The 18,094-nt window shown below is 33.5% G+C and overlaps 1 protein-coding gene across 2 annotated transcripts in view; it reads left to right on the top strand.

Annotated features, from left to right (window-relative positions):
- Positions 1-462: 462 nt before the first annotated feature.
- The window catches only part of KLHL4 (kelch like family member 4), a 142,255-nt gene continuing 124,623 nt past the window's right edge, over positions 463-18,094 (top strand). The window contains exon 1 of one of the 2 annotated variants that reach the window (XM_067023392.1): positions 463-1,289. In XM_067023392.1, the coding sequence (XP_066879493.1) occupies positions 868-1,289 (422 nt within the window). In that variant the 5' untranslated portion in view covers positions 463-867. The remainder of the gene's footprint in view (positions 1,290-18,094) is intronic. The other variant, XM_059049980.2, reaches the window with a different exon arrangement.

Genomic DNA, 18,094 nt, shown 5'->3' with positions numbered 1-18,094 from the left:
TTCATTTTCAAGTTTTGGTTCCTGAGAGAAGACATGTCTTCTAACCTAATGAGCTTAGAAAAACACTGCTCTCTTCCTTCAGCTGTAGACTTAAAATACTGTTACTACATTCCCTAGTGGAGTGTGTGTTTTCAGTCATGCGTAAACAACAGTTTCTTATGTTTCTGGAATTGTTCAGGTTTTCAAGCAAATATTTCTATAAAGACACTCACATTTTCAGATATTTTGTAAAAATAACTACAAACGTGCATGAGGGGACTGATGACAAGATGTTTTCCCTTAATGAACCACCATCAAATTTTCCATAAGAACCCCAAAATAGATCATAATGAATTCCCTGTACAAATTCTTCTAGGACAAAGTGGCACATTTTTAAAAGTGGGTTGCCAGGAAATGAAATCTGGCAGGGGGTGGGGTGATTGGGATCTAGAAGGAAGTGAGTTTAAACACTTTGCTTTTGCTCACTTGCTTGGATTTAAAGGCTGAAGCTACTGTACTTCAGTTAGGAAGGAGCTGGGTTAGATATTTGCAAGTCTAGGCGGGAGGGCTGGGAGCGTGCAAATCTAGCAGCTGGAGTGTGTTGTGGTAGCTGCTTTCCTGTGCTAAGCTGATTTACTTGTTTAAGGTCTGACCTCATCATCCTGTCAGTATGGGTTCCCACCTACATTGTTAGCTGCAGCTTTCTGCTTCAGCTGGAAAACTAGAAGTATTCACAGTATACCACAGACAGCGGGGGAGGGGAGAGAAAGAAAGACTGCTCTCGGCACTTGTGCTTTTGTTAGTCTTACAGAAGAGGCAGAGAAACAAGAGATAACAAAGGCTGTTTCCTTTCTGTGAGAGAAGGCTTTTGTCTTTCCTCCTGCAACGATGTCAGTGTCTGGCAAGAAAGAGTTTGATGTGAAACAGATCCTAAGGCTACGCTGGAGGTGGTTTAGTCATCCTTCTCAAGGTTCGCCCAACACTGGAAACTGCCTTCAGCAGGAAGGATATGAGCATAGAGGGACCCCGGTTCAGGGCAGGTTGAAGAACCACTCTCGGGACAGACATGGACTGAAGAAAAGCAATAGTCCTGTCCACCACAACATACTGGCACCAGTGTCAGGATCGGCCCCTGCCCATCAAAGAGCCCTTCAGAATTGGCACTCACAAAACCTGATAGAACATCTTCGAGCAAATGAAAATACTCCTAAAGCAGTTCCAGAGGAGAATTTGTTCAAAGAAGCTTGTGAGAAATACTCACAAGATTTGGAGATGATGGCTGATGACAATACAGAAGATTCTACAGCAAGGTAGGAGTTTTTGAAAACATAGCAACAAAGTCATAGCTTAGGTTAACTTATCCTCTAAAACTCTCATTTAATGTTTAAATAGAAGTGTTATAATAATCTCTGAATTTGTATGCAGCCAATCAGGGTTTCCAAGTCACCCCCTCCTCTAAGTCTATAAAGGAAAATAGTAATCATACATTCATTTTGATAATTAATGGGATATATGCTTCAGAGTTGTGAGTTTAATTTTCCTATTCCATTCCGATTCCATTAAGAATACTGTTTCAGTTCTAAGAGATGTTTATTATAATTGCTAATTTTCTGTATATATCCTATATGGCTTGAATATTCAAAGAGTTATGATTTTTTGTACAAGTGTGATGAATTATGTAGAACTCTTTCTGACTTTGTTAGGCCAACTCTGAAAAAATAAAAGCTCCGACTGCTCAGCACATCCTTATCTATTCCTTAGTACGTGGTTGCTATATTGACGCTTGATAAATGTTATCTTTATATGAGAGTACAGAACAGTTTCCTTTGGCATTTGAGATTTATTTCAAGTTGTATTAGTTTCATAGCTAGTTTGCAATTATGAAAATATTTTGCCTAAAGCAAGTAATGAAATGTTGCTTTCAGCAGTGAGATCTTAAAGTAGGAAATGGAACATGTCGGGTTTCAGAATATTAAAATTGAATAAGAAGTGATAATAAAGTATAGTTTAAGTATAGCTCATAAAATATTTGACTTTATTTTTCTGTCCACCAGAATTACTTGAGTGGAAGGAAATTATGTTCCCTCCTCTAGTATTGTCTAACATAACTTAATCTAGTAGATCTTTACTTTGTTTTTTTCTTCTTTCATTATCAGAATTTATTTCCCCAACATGTTGTAGACACAATTAACGATTTTGGTAATGTAATTAAAATGTAAAAGAGCTACAGAAGAAGGTATTTTTGAAATGTCTTAAATTTTATAGCAGTTCAACATGAAGGTATGCTAACTTATTTAGAAATCTGGATATTTGGTATACTGTGTCTCTACATAAGTTTAGAGGAGAAGGACTGACAGATTTGCTTCTAGATGTTTTTGCAATATATCTACCTGACAGTTCCTTGCTTCCATAATTTCAAAATATAATCAATAGAAAAAACAGCATAACAACATTATGGCAAAAGACAAAACAACTGTGCAAATTGATACCTTTATACGAACTCAGTCTTTCTGTATGAAATGTAAATAACGAAATGCTTTTTTGAAATGAATTTAATAATAGATTGTGATACAGATGTCTTAAGAAATAAAATGTGTATGTAAGAATTTTCCTAAATATTTTTGTGATTACTCCAGAAAATGCTATATAACTTTTGGAATTGCAGGTTGTATTTAGTACAAATTCTTGGATTTCAAAGTAATATATAATCTATGCTTTAGATTCAGCAGGTTTTCAAATTATTTCCCCTCACCATGAACAACAATTTTAAAAACTGCTGAATTTGGAAGTTAATATTAAGCACATTTGACTCTGTTGTAGAGTAATTTAAATTATCCACTGTGACTTCCTGACAAAATTCTTTGAGGACCCCTAAACTGATTTTCCAGCATGAGAATATATTTACAATAAATTAGTTGCTAAATGAAAATGCCAGATAAAATGTCAGATATAAAGTGCCACCAAGTAATATTTTAAAAATATATTTCTCTTTTTATTTTATTCTTGATAATGTTCATGTTCTAAAAAATTTTCTGTTAAATATCATATGGTTACAGTGGAAAGTTAATATTTTCTTAAAATAAATACAGGAAGTGGTTTTATAGATTTGCCAAGGATATTTTAAGCAGAAGAGAAGGGGTAAATTGAGGACCTTATTAATTGAAATATGATGGTTTATTAATCTATCATTACCCATTCTGAATTGTTTCAGCTTGGGTAAAGAGAGTTTGATAAGGAACTCTCTTATGCCCCGTTTTTCTAATGCCTCTCTTTTTCAACAAAATTGAGAAGCAGGAGGAAAAAATCCTGCGAAGTTGGAAGCAACCAGTTATCCCCTCAATAGAACTCTGTGGTTAAAAAACAAACAAACAAACAAAAACGGCAGTCAGAGTGGAGAACATAAGATGGGCTCTAACACTTGGTGTAAAATAAAGGTCTTTAAGCCATCCTGCTTCCTACAAATATTGCAGGGGATTAATAGAGAATGGACTAAATTACTAACATGTAATATAGTTGAATAAACTACCATTATTATTAAAACAGATAGTAAAACCAAGGTATTAAAGTTATATTAATATGTTTTTATGGGATTTTAAAACCCCAATACATTCCTATGTAATTGAAGTATTGTATGTACTTCATTTATGAGCAACTCTGTATCATGATCCCACACCATGAGTATGAACATATCAGTATGCCTGTCATCAGAGGCCTGGGCTCAATTATCATTTTCTTTTTGTCCTAGTTATCTACTAACTCTGCATCTTTGCTTCCCCATAATGACCTTGCTCAATGTCCTTTCTTTTCTTTATTTCAACCCTAGAATTCCAAAAATCAGAATATTTTATATTCTGTATTATGATTATGCCTTTATATTACAGAATATTTAGTTATAAGATTATATATATATATATATTTATATATATATATAATATATATTTTAACTGCTCATAAAGAGATGATTACCTAAGTACCCAGGTGTATAAAGTGGTAAACTGCATTTGCCAAGACAAATGTGGTTATCTCCTCAGTGCGCTTGAGAACATTGAATAAAATGCTGATGATCTGTGTATGGGCCCAGAACAATATGCCCCAGTGCAAAGCTGGAGATTCACAGGGGTGTTTAGTTTTAAGGAATTAGCAGCAATGGGGATCATACCCTCATACTACCTGTTGGGGCTTTTTCTTTTTGCATAAATTACTAATTGTATGACGTATGATTTTGTATATCTTTGCCAGTATTGCACTGTTAGACAAGACTACAAATTCCCTCCATTTGAGACCTTTTCAAGTGAGGTTGCCTAGAAAAAAAAAAAGAGCAGCTGGCACTATATACTTTGATATCCCAAAGAAGGGGGGATTGGATGAATAAGACTTAGAATTAATTAATAACTCATTCCACAAATATTGAGCACCATTGGGTGTCAGGCACACTTCTAGGCACTGGGGATAATATAGGATCAAAACAGAGAACCTGTTTTCATAGAGTATACATTCTAATGGGGAGAGAGAGATAATAAAAATAAACCAAAATGTAGTACTTAATGGTTGTAAGTAGTATGAAGAAAAAATAATTAGAGGGAATAGAGTTAAGAAGGGATACTCCTTCAGATAGGGAAGGCCTTTCTGATGAGGTAACATTTGAGCAGAGATCTAAATGAAGTGAAGCCATCTAAATGAAGATGCAGCCATGAGGATGTCTGACTCAAAAATTCAAACAAATGAGAGGTTACTGCTGCTGTGCTACAGGGGAGCCCCTAACTTCCGTCCATATTTTTTCTATTCACATCAATGCCACATGTCCCCACACAGTCCATTGATTAATGTTCCAAACACCCTTAACTGGTGAATTCAAAAATATGTCCTGACTTGTAGTTTACTATAGTGACTTTAAGATCACATGCATATCCCATGGTCACAGAGGAGACTTTCCAGCCATCCTGTTAACCATGGTGACATTTTGTCCTCTGAGGTTTTGGCTATTCAGCCAGCAGACCATATGCCTCATGTACAGTGGCCCCTGTGTCCTTTGTGAAAATGGACACATGATGGTATATTTGCTTTCTTAACAAAACAATTCAGATAGGGCCAAATGTATTGTGCATCTTCATCCTCAACACAGATCCATCTGTGATATGGAATATGCTTGGGAAATATTTATGCATAAGAGAAATCTTAAATAAAGAAGCTTATTGTAATATATTTTCTCATAAAGTGGGCAGTAAGGTACCTGGGTATTTACAGGGAGCACTTTCCAGGAAGACAGAACAGCAATTTCAAGAGCCCTGAGACGGGAGTGTGATTGATATATTTAAACACAAGGAGGCTAGTGCAGCTGGAGTAAGGTTTTCAAAGGGGAGAGAGGTAGCAGATGATTTTGGAAAGTGGTAGCAGATGATTTTGGAAAAGTAACAATAATAATAATACAACATTAAAAATAATAAGTACCTTATGTAGACCTTTACTATGTTCCAGGCACTAAATATTTTACATATATTTTCTCATGTTCCCAAGGAAAATTTTTGAATGTAAAGGTAACATTCACATCTTTCTCTGGGTATTATTTGATTGTATATCTGTTGTTGTTGCTTAACTTCTTACAAGGCAAAAATAATGTTGCCTTCTAAAGTTCAGAACTAGACCTGCGTTACTGAATTTTACACTGCATTATTCAGTAGAAACTGTTACTTCAAAGGAAATAATAAGGAGCTAACTACAGTTTTATTGTTGTTTATAGAAAATTTAAGGTTAAATCCTTTTGTCGATGGGTTAAAATGTACCATATAAAACTACATAAGTTATTCAATTGCTTTACTAAATTTAGAATATTTTAACATATAATTTAAACTTAGTGCAATGATTCCTAACATTCCTAATTCCTAATGGAACTTATGTTGGTTGATTTTAAATCCTTGCTACTCACAGCCTCTTTCCTTAGAGTGAGGTACCATGCTCCTCACGACTCATTCTTAACATTGTGGTATTGCATATATATTTAAGTTAACATTAATTAAAATATATTTAATATTTGAGAAAATTGGGACTCCTAACCATCTAGGTATCTGGCAATATGTTAGGGCCATGTTTCTTTAAGTATTATGATTAAGCATCTATAGTTATTTCTGATATTTGAAAGACAAGAATCATTTGTCTTCTGCATTTGGAAATATAAATAAAAAACTTAAAGTATGTGGTACTACTTAATATGTGACTTCAGGAGCAGCATATTAATTGCATTGACCTGTTATACATTGCTTAAATATTCAATCACTTTGTACTTTAAAGTTTTATTTTTTATATTTTTAATTTTTATTTTGTTTGCGGTACGCAGGCCTCTCACTGTAGTGGCCTCTCCCATTGAGGAGCACAGGCTCCGGACGCGCAGGCTCAGTGGCCAAGGCTCACGGGCCCAGCCGCTCCGTGGCATGTGGAATCTTCCCGGACCGAGGCATGAACCCGTGTCCTCTGCATCGGCAGGCGGACTCTCAACTATTGTGCCACCAGGGAAGCCCCAAAGTTTATTTTTTAAACTTGTATAACTCCATTCTGATTTTGTAAGACATCTGCCCCTTAATACTAATCTTTTTGATTTCTTTCCAATGACCTTATAAGTAAAAATAGTTTCAATGCTATATATATGCACATATACACACATGCACATACATACACACATATGTATACATGTATATGTGTGTATGTATATATGTATATCAGTGTGAAATTCTTATATTTGAAGGAGATGAAAAACTAAAATTGAGGTGGAGGACTGGGGAACACTGGATCCTTAATGAAGAAACATAAATCAATATTCTGCAAGATTAATCTGGAATATCTTGTGCCATAAAGTAGAAAGTCCTCAAAAAAGTAATCATGGGAGTATGTCAAAGGGACACAGGAGCCAACTGAAAAAGCTCCTAATGGCCAAAGCTGGAAAAATATTAGCAAAGAAACAAACAAAAAGTATTATAAACCTAAGTAAAAAAAAAAAACATTTAAGTCTATATTGATAAAAATCAATAACTCCTGGTTAACTTTTCTTAGCCTGTTACTGTTAGTCAAAGTGGCTTGTTCTTTTCATGCTTTCAAATGCCATTGTACAGAATGTAGACCTGTTGCCTCCTTACACACTGTATTGCTATTGCTTCTTCAGGAGCCATACTATACACCTTGCAAGTGTTTTCAGCAGGTCTTTAACATGTGATTGGTTCTTGGTCATTCCACTTTCAGCTCACTCAATAGAAGCTGTTAAGTCTTTTGTCCACATTTTCCCTGTTTAACTAGATTGTTTCAACACAGTGACATTTAAATGTCCTTTTTTTGTCTAATGTTGATTACATTGGCTATAACAATACTAATAAACAATTGCATGTGTAACAGACTGTCACATAACACTTAGGCAACTCTTAAATTTAGTCTGAATTCTGTTGTAACATTCGACAAGCCAATTTTTTAAATAAGATGTTGATATTCATTTGTTTCCGCCATTCAACAAGTGTTTAGTGAATCCCAATTGTATGCATTATGTTTTCTTAAGCACTTTAAAGATGAAAGATAAATAATAGATGTTGATTCACACTTGAGACTTAAAATACTGTTGGGGAGAAAAAGTGCATCCACTTGGAAAGTTTATGGCAATAAAGAAAAGAGTGTATTGCAAAAACAGTTTAAGTTTCTTGGTCATTGAAACTGCTAGGCATTCAAAGACAAGAAATAATTCTTCTGACCAGAGCAATCTTAGAATGCTTCATGGAGGAGCATGATTTGAGATCAATCTTAAGGATGGATAGCATTTTTTTTTAAGTAATAACTATAAAAATCTTTAGTGTATGTTGTGGATAAAATGCTAATTACATCTTATATTATTGTTACAACAGTAATAAAAATTAGGATGATTGGAGTAAACAATCTTTAAAATGATTAAGAACAATCTAAAAGACTATTTTAAAAAGTGATTTACCCAGCACACCTGAAATTAACACAACATTGTAAATCAACTCTATTTCAATAAAAAAGAAAGATATATAGACATTCAAATTACTGTTTCACATTTTTTTTTTTAAAGTGATATACTCAAACTCATCACTGCACAGATGAGGGAACTGCTTGGGTGCACCTGAGACAGCCCAGAGAGGTATCAGAGGAAAGCTTTGCTCATCCTGTCTTCACTCCAATTTTAGGTTCCTGTTGAGACTCAGCCACTGTAGAGGAGAAACTTGACTGGAGAGGTAGGACCAGGTGACTTACAAAAGTCACTCTATAAAAGAGGCACATTCTAATCCATGTTATTGCAAGCCAGGCTTTCTGCCTTACCCTCAAAACATAAACATGAAGAAAGGTTTTATCTTTAGTTGAGTACTTCATTAAATGAAAATCTCTTCTTGCAAAAGATACATGACATGTACATGTAAGTATATATGTATGTTATGAAGCATTACAACAAATGAACCCCTGTGAAACCACCATCCTACTTAACTAGAACATTCTAATACATGCATCTTTCCTATCTTTCCCTATCCTGTCTCATACTTGTTGCAAAGGTAACTACAGCAGTATCCTGAATTTTGTGTTATTTATTCCCCTGCATTTTGAATGATAGTTTTATCACATATGTACATAGTTCTAAACAATATATACTGAAGGTGGTTTTTTTACACCTTTATTGGAGTATAATTGCTTTACAATGGTGTGTTAGTTTCTGCTTTATATCAAAGTGAATCAGTTATACATATACACATGTTCCCATATCTCTTCCTTCTTGCATCTCCCTCCTTCCCACCCCACTAGATGGTCTCAAAGCACCGAGTTGATCTCCCTGTGCTATGCGGCTGCTTCCTACTAGCTATCTATTCTATGTTTTGTAGTGTATATATGTCCATGCCACTCTCTCACTTTGTCACAGCCTACCCTTCCCCCTCCCCACATCCTCAAGTCCATTCTCTAGTAGGTCTGCATCTCCATTCCCACCTTGCCACTAGGTTCTTCATGACCTTTTTTTTTTTTTTCTTAGATTCCATAACATGTGTTAGCATATTGTATTTGTTTTTCTCTTTCTGACTTACTTCACTCTGTATGACAGATTCTAGGTCCATCCACCTCACTACAAATAACTCAATTTCATTTCTTTTTATGGATGAGTAATATTCCATTGTATATATGTGCCACATCTTCTTTATCCATTCATCTGATGATGGACCCTTAGGTTAATTCCATGTCCTGGCTATTGTAAATAGAGCTGCAATGAACATTTTGGAACATGACTCTTTGAATTATGGTTTTCTCAGGGCATATGCCCAGTAGTGAGATTGCTGGGTCGTATGGTAGTTCTATTGGTAGATTTTTAAGGAACCTCCATACTGTTCTCCATAGTGGCTGTATCAATTTACATTCCCACCAGCAATGTAAGAGTGTTCCTTTTTCTCCACACCCTCTCCAGCATTTATACTTTCTAGATTTTTTGATGATGGCCATTCTGACCGGTATGAGATGATATCTCATTGTAGTTTTGATTTGCATTTATCTAATGATTAATGATGTTGAGCATTGTTTCATGTGTTTGTTGGCAATATGTATATCCTCTTTGGAGAAATGTCTATTTAGGTCTGGATTTTTTAACCTCCAAGAATTTATTGATATATTTTCTCTCTGTGAATAATTTTAGGGAGAAGTTCCACTTGCTTTCCTCAGATTCTCCAACATTCCATTACACAGGAAAAACAAAGTAATGAATGGTAGCAAAGAAAGCATGTTAATAGATATAATGCTTTAAGGGAAAAAATTAGGTGAGAAAAAATAGAAAATATAGGACTTTACATGTGGAATATCCATTTAGGATGTTTAGATTTTAAAAAGTATGATGCTTTTTTTTTTTTTTTTATCAAGGTCTAGTTGAATGGGATTCCAGGGCTCTGAACAGTTCACTAAACATTTGAATCAGTGATTTTTAATTTTCAAAAATATCTTTTTGGCTTTATTTTATTTTTATTGTGGCAAGAACACTTAAATTGAGTTCCAGCCTCTCAACAAAATTTTAAGTACACAATAGAGTATAGACAGAAAGTTGTAGAGCAGATCTCTAGAACCTATTCAAGTTGTATACTTGAAACTCCATCCATTCAACAACTCTCCATTTCCAACTCCCCCCCTCGTCCCCTGAAACCACCATTCTACTCTCTGCTTTTATGAGTTGGATTATTTTATGTACTTGATATAAATGAAATAATACAGCTTTTGTCTTTCTGTGACTAGATTATTTCACTTAGCATTATGTCCTCCAGATTCACCGATGTTGTTGTATAAGGCAGGATTTCTCTAAGGCAAATAATACTCTATTGTATGTATATACCACATTGTCTTTATGCATCCATCTGTTAATGGAAACTTAGGCTGTTTCCATGTCTTGGATATTGTGACTAATGATGCACTGAACATGGCAGTGAAAATATCTCCTCAAGAAACTGATTTCAATTTTTTTAAAGATATATACCCAGAAGTGTGATTGCTGAATCCTGTAGTAGTTCTATTTTTAATTTTGGCAGGAAATCAGTTCCAAACTGATTTCCTTCACAGCTGCACCATTTTACATTCCCATCAACATTGTACAAAGTTTCTGATTTCTCCACATCCTCGCCAACACTTGTTATCATTTGTATTTTTGTTGTTGTTGTGTCTATAATAGTGTTTTTAACAGATTTGAGATGATATCTCACTGTGGGTTTGATTTGTATTTCCCTGATGATTAGTAATGTTGAGCACATTTTTATATACCTGTTGGCCATTTGTATGTCTTCTTTGAACAAATGTCTACTTCTATGCCCATTTTTAAATCAGATTACTTGTTTCTTTGCTATTGACTTGTGTGAGTCCCTTACATATTTTAGATATTAACCCTTATCAGATAGATGGTTTATAAATATTTTCTTCTATTCCATAGGTTACCTTTTGAGTATTGATTGTTTCCTTTGCTATTTTATGTACTTTTAGTTTGATGTATTCCCACTAGTCTATTTTCATTTTTGTTGCTTGTGCTTTGGTATTATGTCCAAGAAATTATTGCCAACACCAATGTCTTGAAGTTTTTTCCCCGTGTTTTCTGCTAGGAGTTTTATAGTTTCAGGTTTTCATTAAAATCTTTAATCCATTGTGAGTTGATTTTTGTGTATACCATAAGGTCCAATTTCATTATTCCTAAGTGTTTTTATTCTTCTTGACACTTTTGTAAATGGAATAGTTTTCTTAATTTCCTTTTTAGGTGGGTCGTTGTTGGTGTAGAAACAGAAAGGATTTTAAATGTTGATTTTTTTATCCTGCAACTTTACTGAATTTGTTGATTAGTTCTACCAGCTTTTTTGAGGAGTCTTTAGGGTTATCTACATATAAGAGCATGTCATCTGAAAACATAGATATTTTTTCTTCTTCCCTTCTGATTGGGATAACTTTTATTTATTTTTCTTCATAAATGCTCTGGCTAGGACTTCCAGTATTATGTTGGTTGTAATGGAGTGTGGGAGGCAGATCATTTTCAGAAATGCTAGCTTAATGAGCGATACCTGGGGCAATTCTCTTTCTTGTTAGTGCAAATAGGATCTTGGACTTCACTGTGCCCAAGAATCATCTGGGGAGCTTGTTAAAAATGTAGTTACTCAGTATCCACTACCAGAGAATTTAACTTATTAGTTTCAAGGTGAGATTTAGGAATCTGAATTTTTAACAAACTTCTGAACCAAACTTTAAAAAAACACTTTGTCAGCTCCTGCAAGCCTAATTTGTCAGGATTCCTATAGGATCCTAATACTTGATATATTTGTAAACATGCAATAAATAAAACAGCAAGGCCTTATATAAAATATAATAGATTATAAAGCATAATAATTGATTGTACTTTATATACAGAATTGTAGATACACTTGAATCTATGATTTACATTAAGTTCTCAAATGTTGACCAAGAAAATGCTTTAAAAATAGTCAGCAGCATTAATTTAGCCTTGCATTCTTCCATGTGTAATGAATTTTATTAAGTTCTGTTAAAGGATGACAAAGGAATAAAAACATATATCCTACCCTTATGGAGTTTCCAGTTGGAATGGAAAAGCACACCCTCCCAATAAAAGTTTTAAAAGCAGTTACAAGGTAGCAACTCAGTTCAGATCTCCTAGTGTTTAATATAGAAGCTCCCCAAGATAATTAAGATGGAAGTGGGGTTAATGACTCAAGATGTGTTAAAATGCAAACATAGAAAGTTTAATCTAAGAATAGCAACTAATTTCAACCGTATGGAAAAATTTTATTATTGTTAATTTTTCAACTCAGAAACAAAATAACCAATGACACTTTACCATCATTGTGGTCCCTCAACTCTCAGGTGAGGTATTTTGAAGGTTGGACAATGATTACTAATATAATGCTATATATACTACAAATACTTATTGAAAATACTGATTATATTTTGGCAAACTGCCTGCAGACCTGACTTCACCCCTCAGTTCTCATAATTAATTCACTGATCTTCTCTTACTTTCTCCTTACATTTTTTTTTAGTAATTGAGAGTTGCTCACTTCACTTCTATGTTTTTTTTGCTCTCCATATAAGGTAATACATTCAAAGACAAAGTATAAAATTGTAACCCAAAACAAAAACAGTAAAAACGATAAATTGTTTTTTGTCATTCTAAGTGAGCTAGAAAATGAGGTGAAAATTTAAGCCTTTCTCTACAAATTATGAATCTGATTAAGATAATTAATATGTTAAGTAATCACCTTTCAGGAGCATTTGACTGACCTAAATAACTTGACTTGCTTAAGGATAAAGCACATTTGATAGGAGTTAGCATGCATCTTACTAATGTATCAAGATCAAGATGATTTTTATTTCTATATTAAAGAAATAAAAATACATACATTTGAACTTGCCACATGTGATCAAAGCAAGCATATATGCTATAATTATTTTCATAACTACTATATATATGAAGAAAAAGGAAATTTATGCTCTGAATTTTTTATCCCTTTTCATTTGACTGAAGTTTATAAAAATTGCACATTTACAAATATCTTAGGATTTTAGTTAGAAAGGACTTTTAAAGAAATGGACAGGTGTGGGAAAAGCCTAAAACATAGAATGACTATAGCTAATTAGTGGCAAAACTGTAACTATAAGCCAAATTTCCTAACTCCTGGACTTTAACCATGCTCTTCTTTTAATAGCATATTCAGCTACTTCCTTTTGATAAATTTATGAGTGTTCAATCATCATTATAGCTGATGTCTAAAAGTGCCTATGTTAGCCTGTTTACAGAATTTCTTATAAGTAAATACATGAAATAATTTTTACACTTCACATCAGATAACTGCCACATCAAAGACATAAATTAGGACATTTTACATACCTTTTTACAATAAAAAATAGTTAAATCATCTTGTTCATTATACTGTTGGCAGAAAATATCTAAAATATTCAGTCATTTTGAGAATAGATGTTTTGCTTTGTAAATTGTCTGTCACCACACGGGGGCTTCTCCATATACTCAGGAGTTCAAGAACAACACAAAGAGTGTCTCTGGTCAAGGAATCATCTACTCTTTTGGCTTCTGCCCATTAGTAGTATGGGCAATCGACAACTGAATGAGATCACATTTATGCTGTTATTCTTAAGTAGATCAATGTTGCAACTTTATTCAAAGATGAGGAGGTAATTCATATAACACTGACAGTTTCTCTGTAAGGTAACCAACAAATATACTAAAACAATTAGGCCCTGTTCTCTTATTTTCCTCTCAGCGATATAAAACTGGTGATAAATATATCTATGTAAAACATTTAAGATAACTTTTAAAGTTATCCTGCAACTTTTTCTTCTTCAAGCCAAAAAGTCTTAAAATCCCCTTTCTTCCCTCTAGATAATTTAGTTAATCTTCTGTTGACAGCTATACAACTAGTAAGGGTCTGACTATCACAGAATTTTTTTACTTTTGTGTTGAAAGAGGCTTGTAAAAATAAATGGATAAAAATTGCTGGTGGTACTCAAAGTTATTTGCCATTAAAATGGGAAGAAAATACTGGCAAAAACATGAAAATGAATGGAACATCTGGTATTGCTTCCAGTCAAGCTTAAATAATAGTTATTTCCCCTTGCATAAACATATTTCCTTTTATCCTTCCAGCATAGCATAAATTTTTACAGGTGCACGAGAATTCTAGTCATTATTTAGCTAAAACATCAATCTGCCAAAAAGTGTGGAAAAGGCTTATGTGGGGGATATACTTGGCAAAATTAATAAGTAGTGTTTCATTGTCTTTCATTTTGAATGAATACATTGATAGTCTTTCTAAGGTTCTATTAAAGTAAAACTGTAGAGGATAGCTGATTAAGTCATTCTTAAATAGCTTGATCATCACATATTGTTAAAATATAATTTAAAGTTGTTTGCAAAAGTTAGAATTTAAACGTGTGTGTATTTTTAAAAATTTTACACTAAATCACATATATGAATTTATAGGTAAATAGAAACAATTTCTTTTGTTTGTTGAATGATGATTGCTTAATTCTGAATATGTATCTAAGAAGCACTTATAAGCTAATGGACTATTAAGCATTTTTAATGATTAAACCATTTGCATCTTTAGTATTTTTAAGGTTTTTCTTATTTTTTACTGATGTATGCCGTACCATTAGTGAAGTACACTGAAGGCTTTAAATCACAGGATACATGAAATGGTTTATTAATAGTAGTGAGAACGGTATACACTGTGACATCAGAACACACTCTATTTATTGAATTCAAGCCTGTTATTTAATTATTTTGATTTGTAAATTATCTTTATGTTGAGAAACATCTTAATCACTCATCTATGCTACCACTGTTACAGTGCTATTACCCACAAGGTTTGCTTTGACCTTTGTGTGCAATCAAAAGAAATAAAACTCATTATATCTAACACAATAATATCTCTTCTCCTCCTTACCTTCATCACCCTAGAAAGAAGAATGGTTCTTGAATTTATAATACGTGTTCAGATCACTAAGAGACCCATTAAGGTCAAGGTCATACCTACACTGCTGAAAAATAATCAAGTGAATATGTGTGTAAAAGAGTAAACTGGGCCTCCTTGGTGGTGCAGTGGTTGAGAGTCCGCCTGCCGATGCAGGGGATACGGGTTTGTGCCCTGGTCCAGGAGGATCACACATGCCGCAGAGCGGTTGGGCCCGTGAACCATGGCCGCTGAGCCTGCGCGTCTGGAGTGCTCCACAACGGGAGAGGCCACAACAGTGAGAGGCCCGCGTACTGAAAAAAAAAAAAAAAAAAAAAAAAAAAAAAAAAAAAAAAAAAGAGTAAACTAAGATTTCTAGACATTTTTTCCAGCTTTTTTGCTTTAGTTGATATGTTGGAACCAAGAAATCATTGACTTGGTGCAAGTTGTCCTTTAAAAACACATCTCTTTGACTACATCAAGAAGATGTAATAAAAGATAAGATAATTTTGTTTATAATATTAATTTGAATTCTAAATAATATGTTCTCCAATGATTTTATTTTTTATATTTTACATAGTTTTCTAGTTTTTCAACTTTAAATGGAAATTCTGGAATGACTCTGTGACTTTCATCTCAGAGGTTCCAAAATAGTATTCAACCTACACACACACACACACACACACACACAAACACACACACTTCCTAGAAAAGGTCAAGCTTTCAAAAACCATGCCCTCTTCTCAAGGTACAATTAAATAAATATGATTTGTTTTACTCATGAAATGCTTAAATAAATCTCAACTAGCTTAAATATCATGCATGACCTTCAGATTTTACTCAACTGTTTTAAAATATTGTTCAATATCTATCTAATTATTTTTATCAATAGCTTTAACTTCATTCTTCTCATTTAATGGAAACTAAGAGCACATGGCCAGAAAAGGGGGGACATGGGGAACTTTTATAATTATTTGGTTTTTATAATTATTCCGGTATTCTAAGAAGGGACTACAGAGTGCTACAGAAGTCAACATGAATTAGGAGATTATAATTTGAGCCTAAAACATGTTCTGGCTGATTATGTCAGGGTTGCATCAAGAACCAACCATGTCAAAAGATCATGCCTACATAACTGGGTATGAACCATCGGTATTATTGATATTTATTTCTGGAAACTACTATATCCCACTAAAGTTTGCTAGGTATGGTAATTTAATTAGCAGAGCAAAAACATAAGTTAAAGTGACAGAATTGGCATTGAAAAAAGTGGCAATTAAACTTTTGGAGGACTATTACTATAGTTAGAACATCTAACTAAAAGAGAAAATGATTTTTAGAAATTTTTACTTATTAAATTCTACTCATACTAATCACCTTGGGAATTAATAATCTGAACTCATTTTATTTTATGTCTTTAGATGTTTATTTTGTGGACACTTTCTAGAGTCTCAGGGTGAAATAGAAAGGAAAGCCTTAAATTCTGCCAAAGTATATCACTCATGCAGTTTTGAGTATGAGCTTCACAAAGCTCTACATCCATCATCCTCATTCAATTGTCTTTCTCTTCTTAAATTACAAGGAGTTATGTGAGAAAACTTGGAAAGAAGAGAGATAACACTACGGATCCCAGAGTTGCACCTAATCTAGTATTTGAGTTGCTTCTCTTGCTGGACATTGTTGCCCAAACCTTTGACTTTCTCAGGTTTCATTAAGGAGCAGAGACTCTTTAAGTACTAAAACAACAATGATTATGGCTAAAATATGCATTAACATTTGAGAAGAGAGTACTGCACAGTAGATACAAGAATTTGTCATTTTAATGAGATTAGACAGTTCAAAAAGGACCAAGAATATATAGGCTATAATCTGCATCTCATATATGCAGTATAATATACTATATATATGTATATATGTTCATATATTCTTAGAAGTGTTAAAACTTTGAGTCATTTTTGGTTTAGACTGTTTTCATGCTGGTTTCACTAGAATCATCTATTGAGGACTTACCATTATCCAGTTTCTGCTGCATTTAATAGAAGATAATAAGGAGGACATAAAACTATTTTTTCTCAATTAAAACTTTTTGTCATCATTTTTATTTAAATATAAATTTCTCCCCAGAATTTCCAGTTCCATTTATGTCTCCTGCCTATCTGGAAAGTAGCTTGATCCCTTCTGCTAAAACATCATATTCATGGCAATTTATGTTTTGCTTGAAGTGTCTGATTTTTACACTCAATGATTTTTTTCTGAGATTCAGCAGTACTAAATGCCCTGTGTTTATGATTTTTTTCATAATTTGCCATTTCTCTACAAAACATCTAAAATAATATACAATTATAAAAATATACCTAGTTGATTTTCAAAGTGAACTGTGACTGAAACGCACCAATGTAAATTTGCAAATATTAGTTTCTTTAATCAATATCTATGAATTTTAAGCAGGCATCATTGAAAGGTCAGACCTGAGCTTGTACATAATATTACTCTCTCACTGCTGTGCTAAATGAAAACCAGTCTTCCTACTGTCTCCTGATATTCTCTATGCTGCTGGCTGCAAACATAGAGAATAATTGTTAATTGTTATGGGCAGCAGACAAAGTGTGACTTTGTAGTTTATTGTTTGTTCTCCTTAGAAGAATCATTTTTTTGTAGTCTACCACAGTTTGTATTTGATTTGCTCAAAATATCAGGCATCACTTATTTTGTAAAACCAATGGAAATGAAAAAGCATGCTAACAAAATGGCTAATACAGTGAAGAAAAAGTTAATTGTTATGAGCAATGGAATTTATCTTCAACTCATGCTAACAAACCTACAATGCTCATTGTTTTATGCAAAAAAAAAAAAAAAAAAATTATGGCTCAATAACCAACCCATTTGTGCTTGTGTCCAGGGACATTTTCCTTCCATATCTTATATAAAAAAGCATGATCAGATTCACCCTGGAGTTAAAGTATCAAAATTCAAAGGCTAGTTCTGAAACTTTTTTGTGTTATGACCTCAAGTGAATTATTTAACTTCTCAGTTTCTCTTTGTTTTTAAAATAAGGAAAGTATATTCACCTATTTCATATGGCTGTGTGGAAGATTAATTGAGACAATAAATATAAAGTCATTAAATAGTGTCTTGCATATAAGTATTCA

This window comes from Kogia breviceps, chromosome X (assembly GCF_026419965.1).
Source record: "Kogia breviceps isolate mKogBre1 chromosome X, mKogBre1 haplotype 1, whole genome shotgun sequence".
Lineage (NCBI taxonomy): Eukaryota > Metazoa > Chordata > Mammalia > Artiodactyla > Physeteridae > Kogia > Kogia breviceps.
This window is presented reverse-complemented; position numbering and strand designations above follow the sequence as displayed.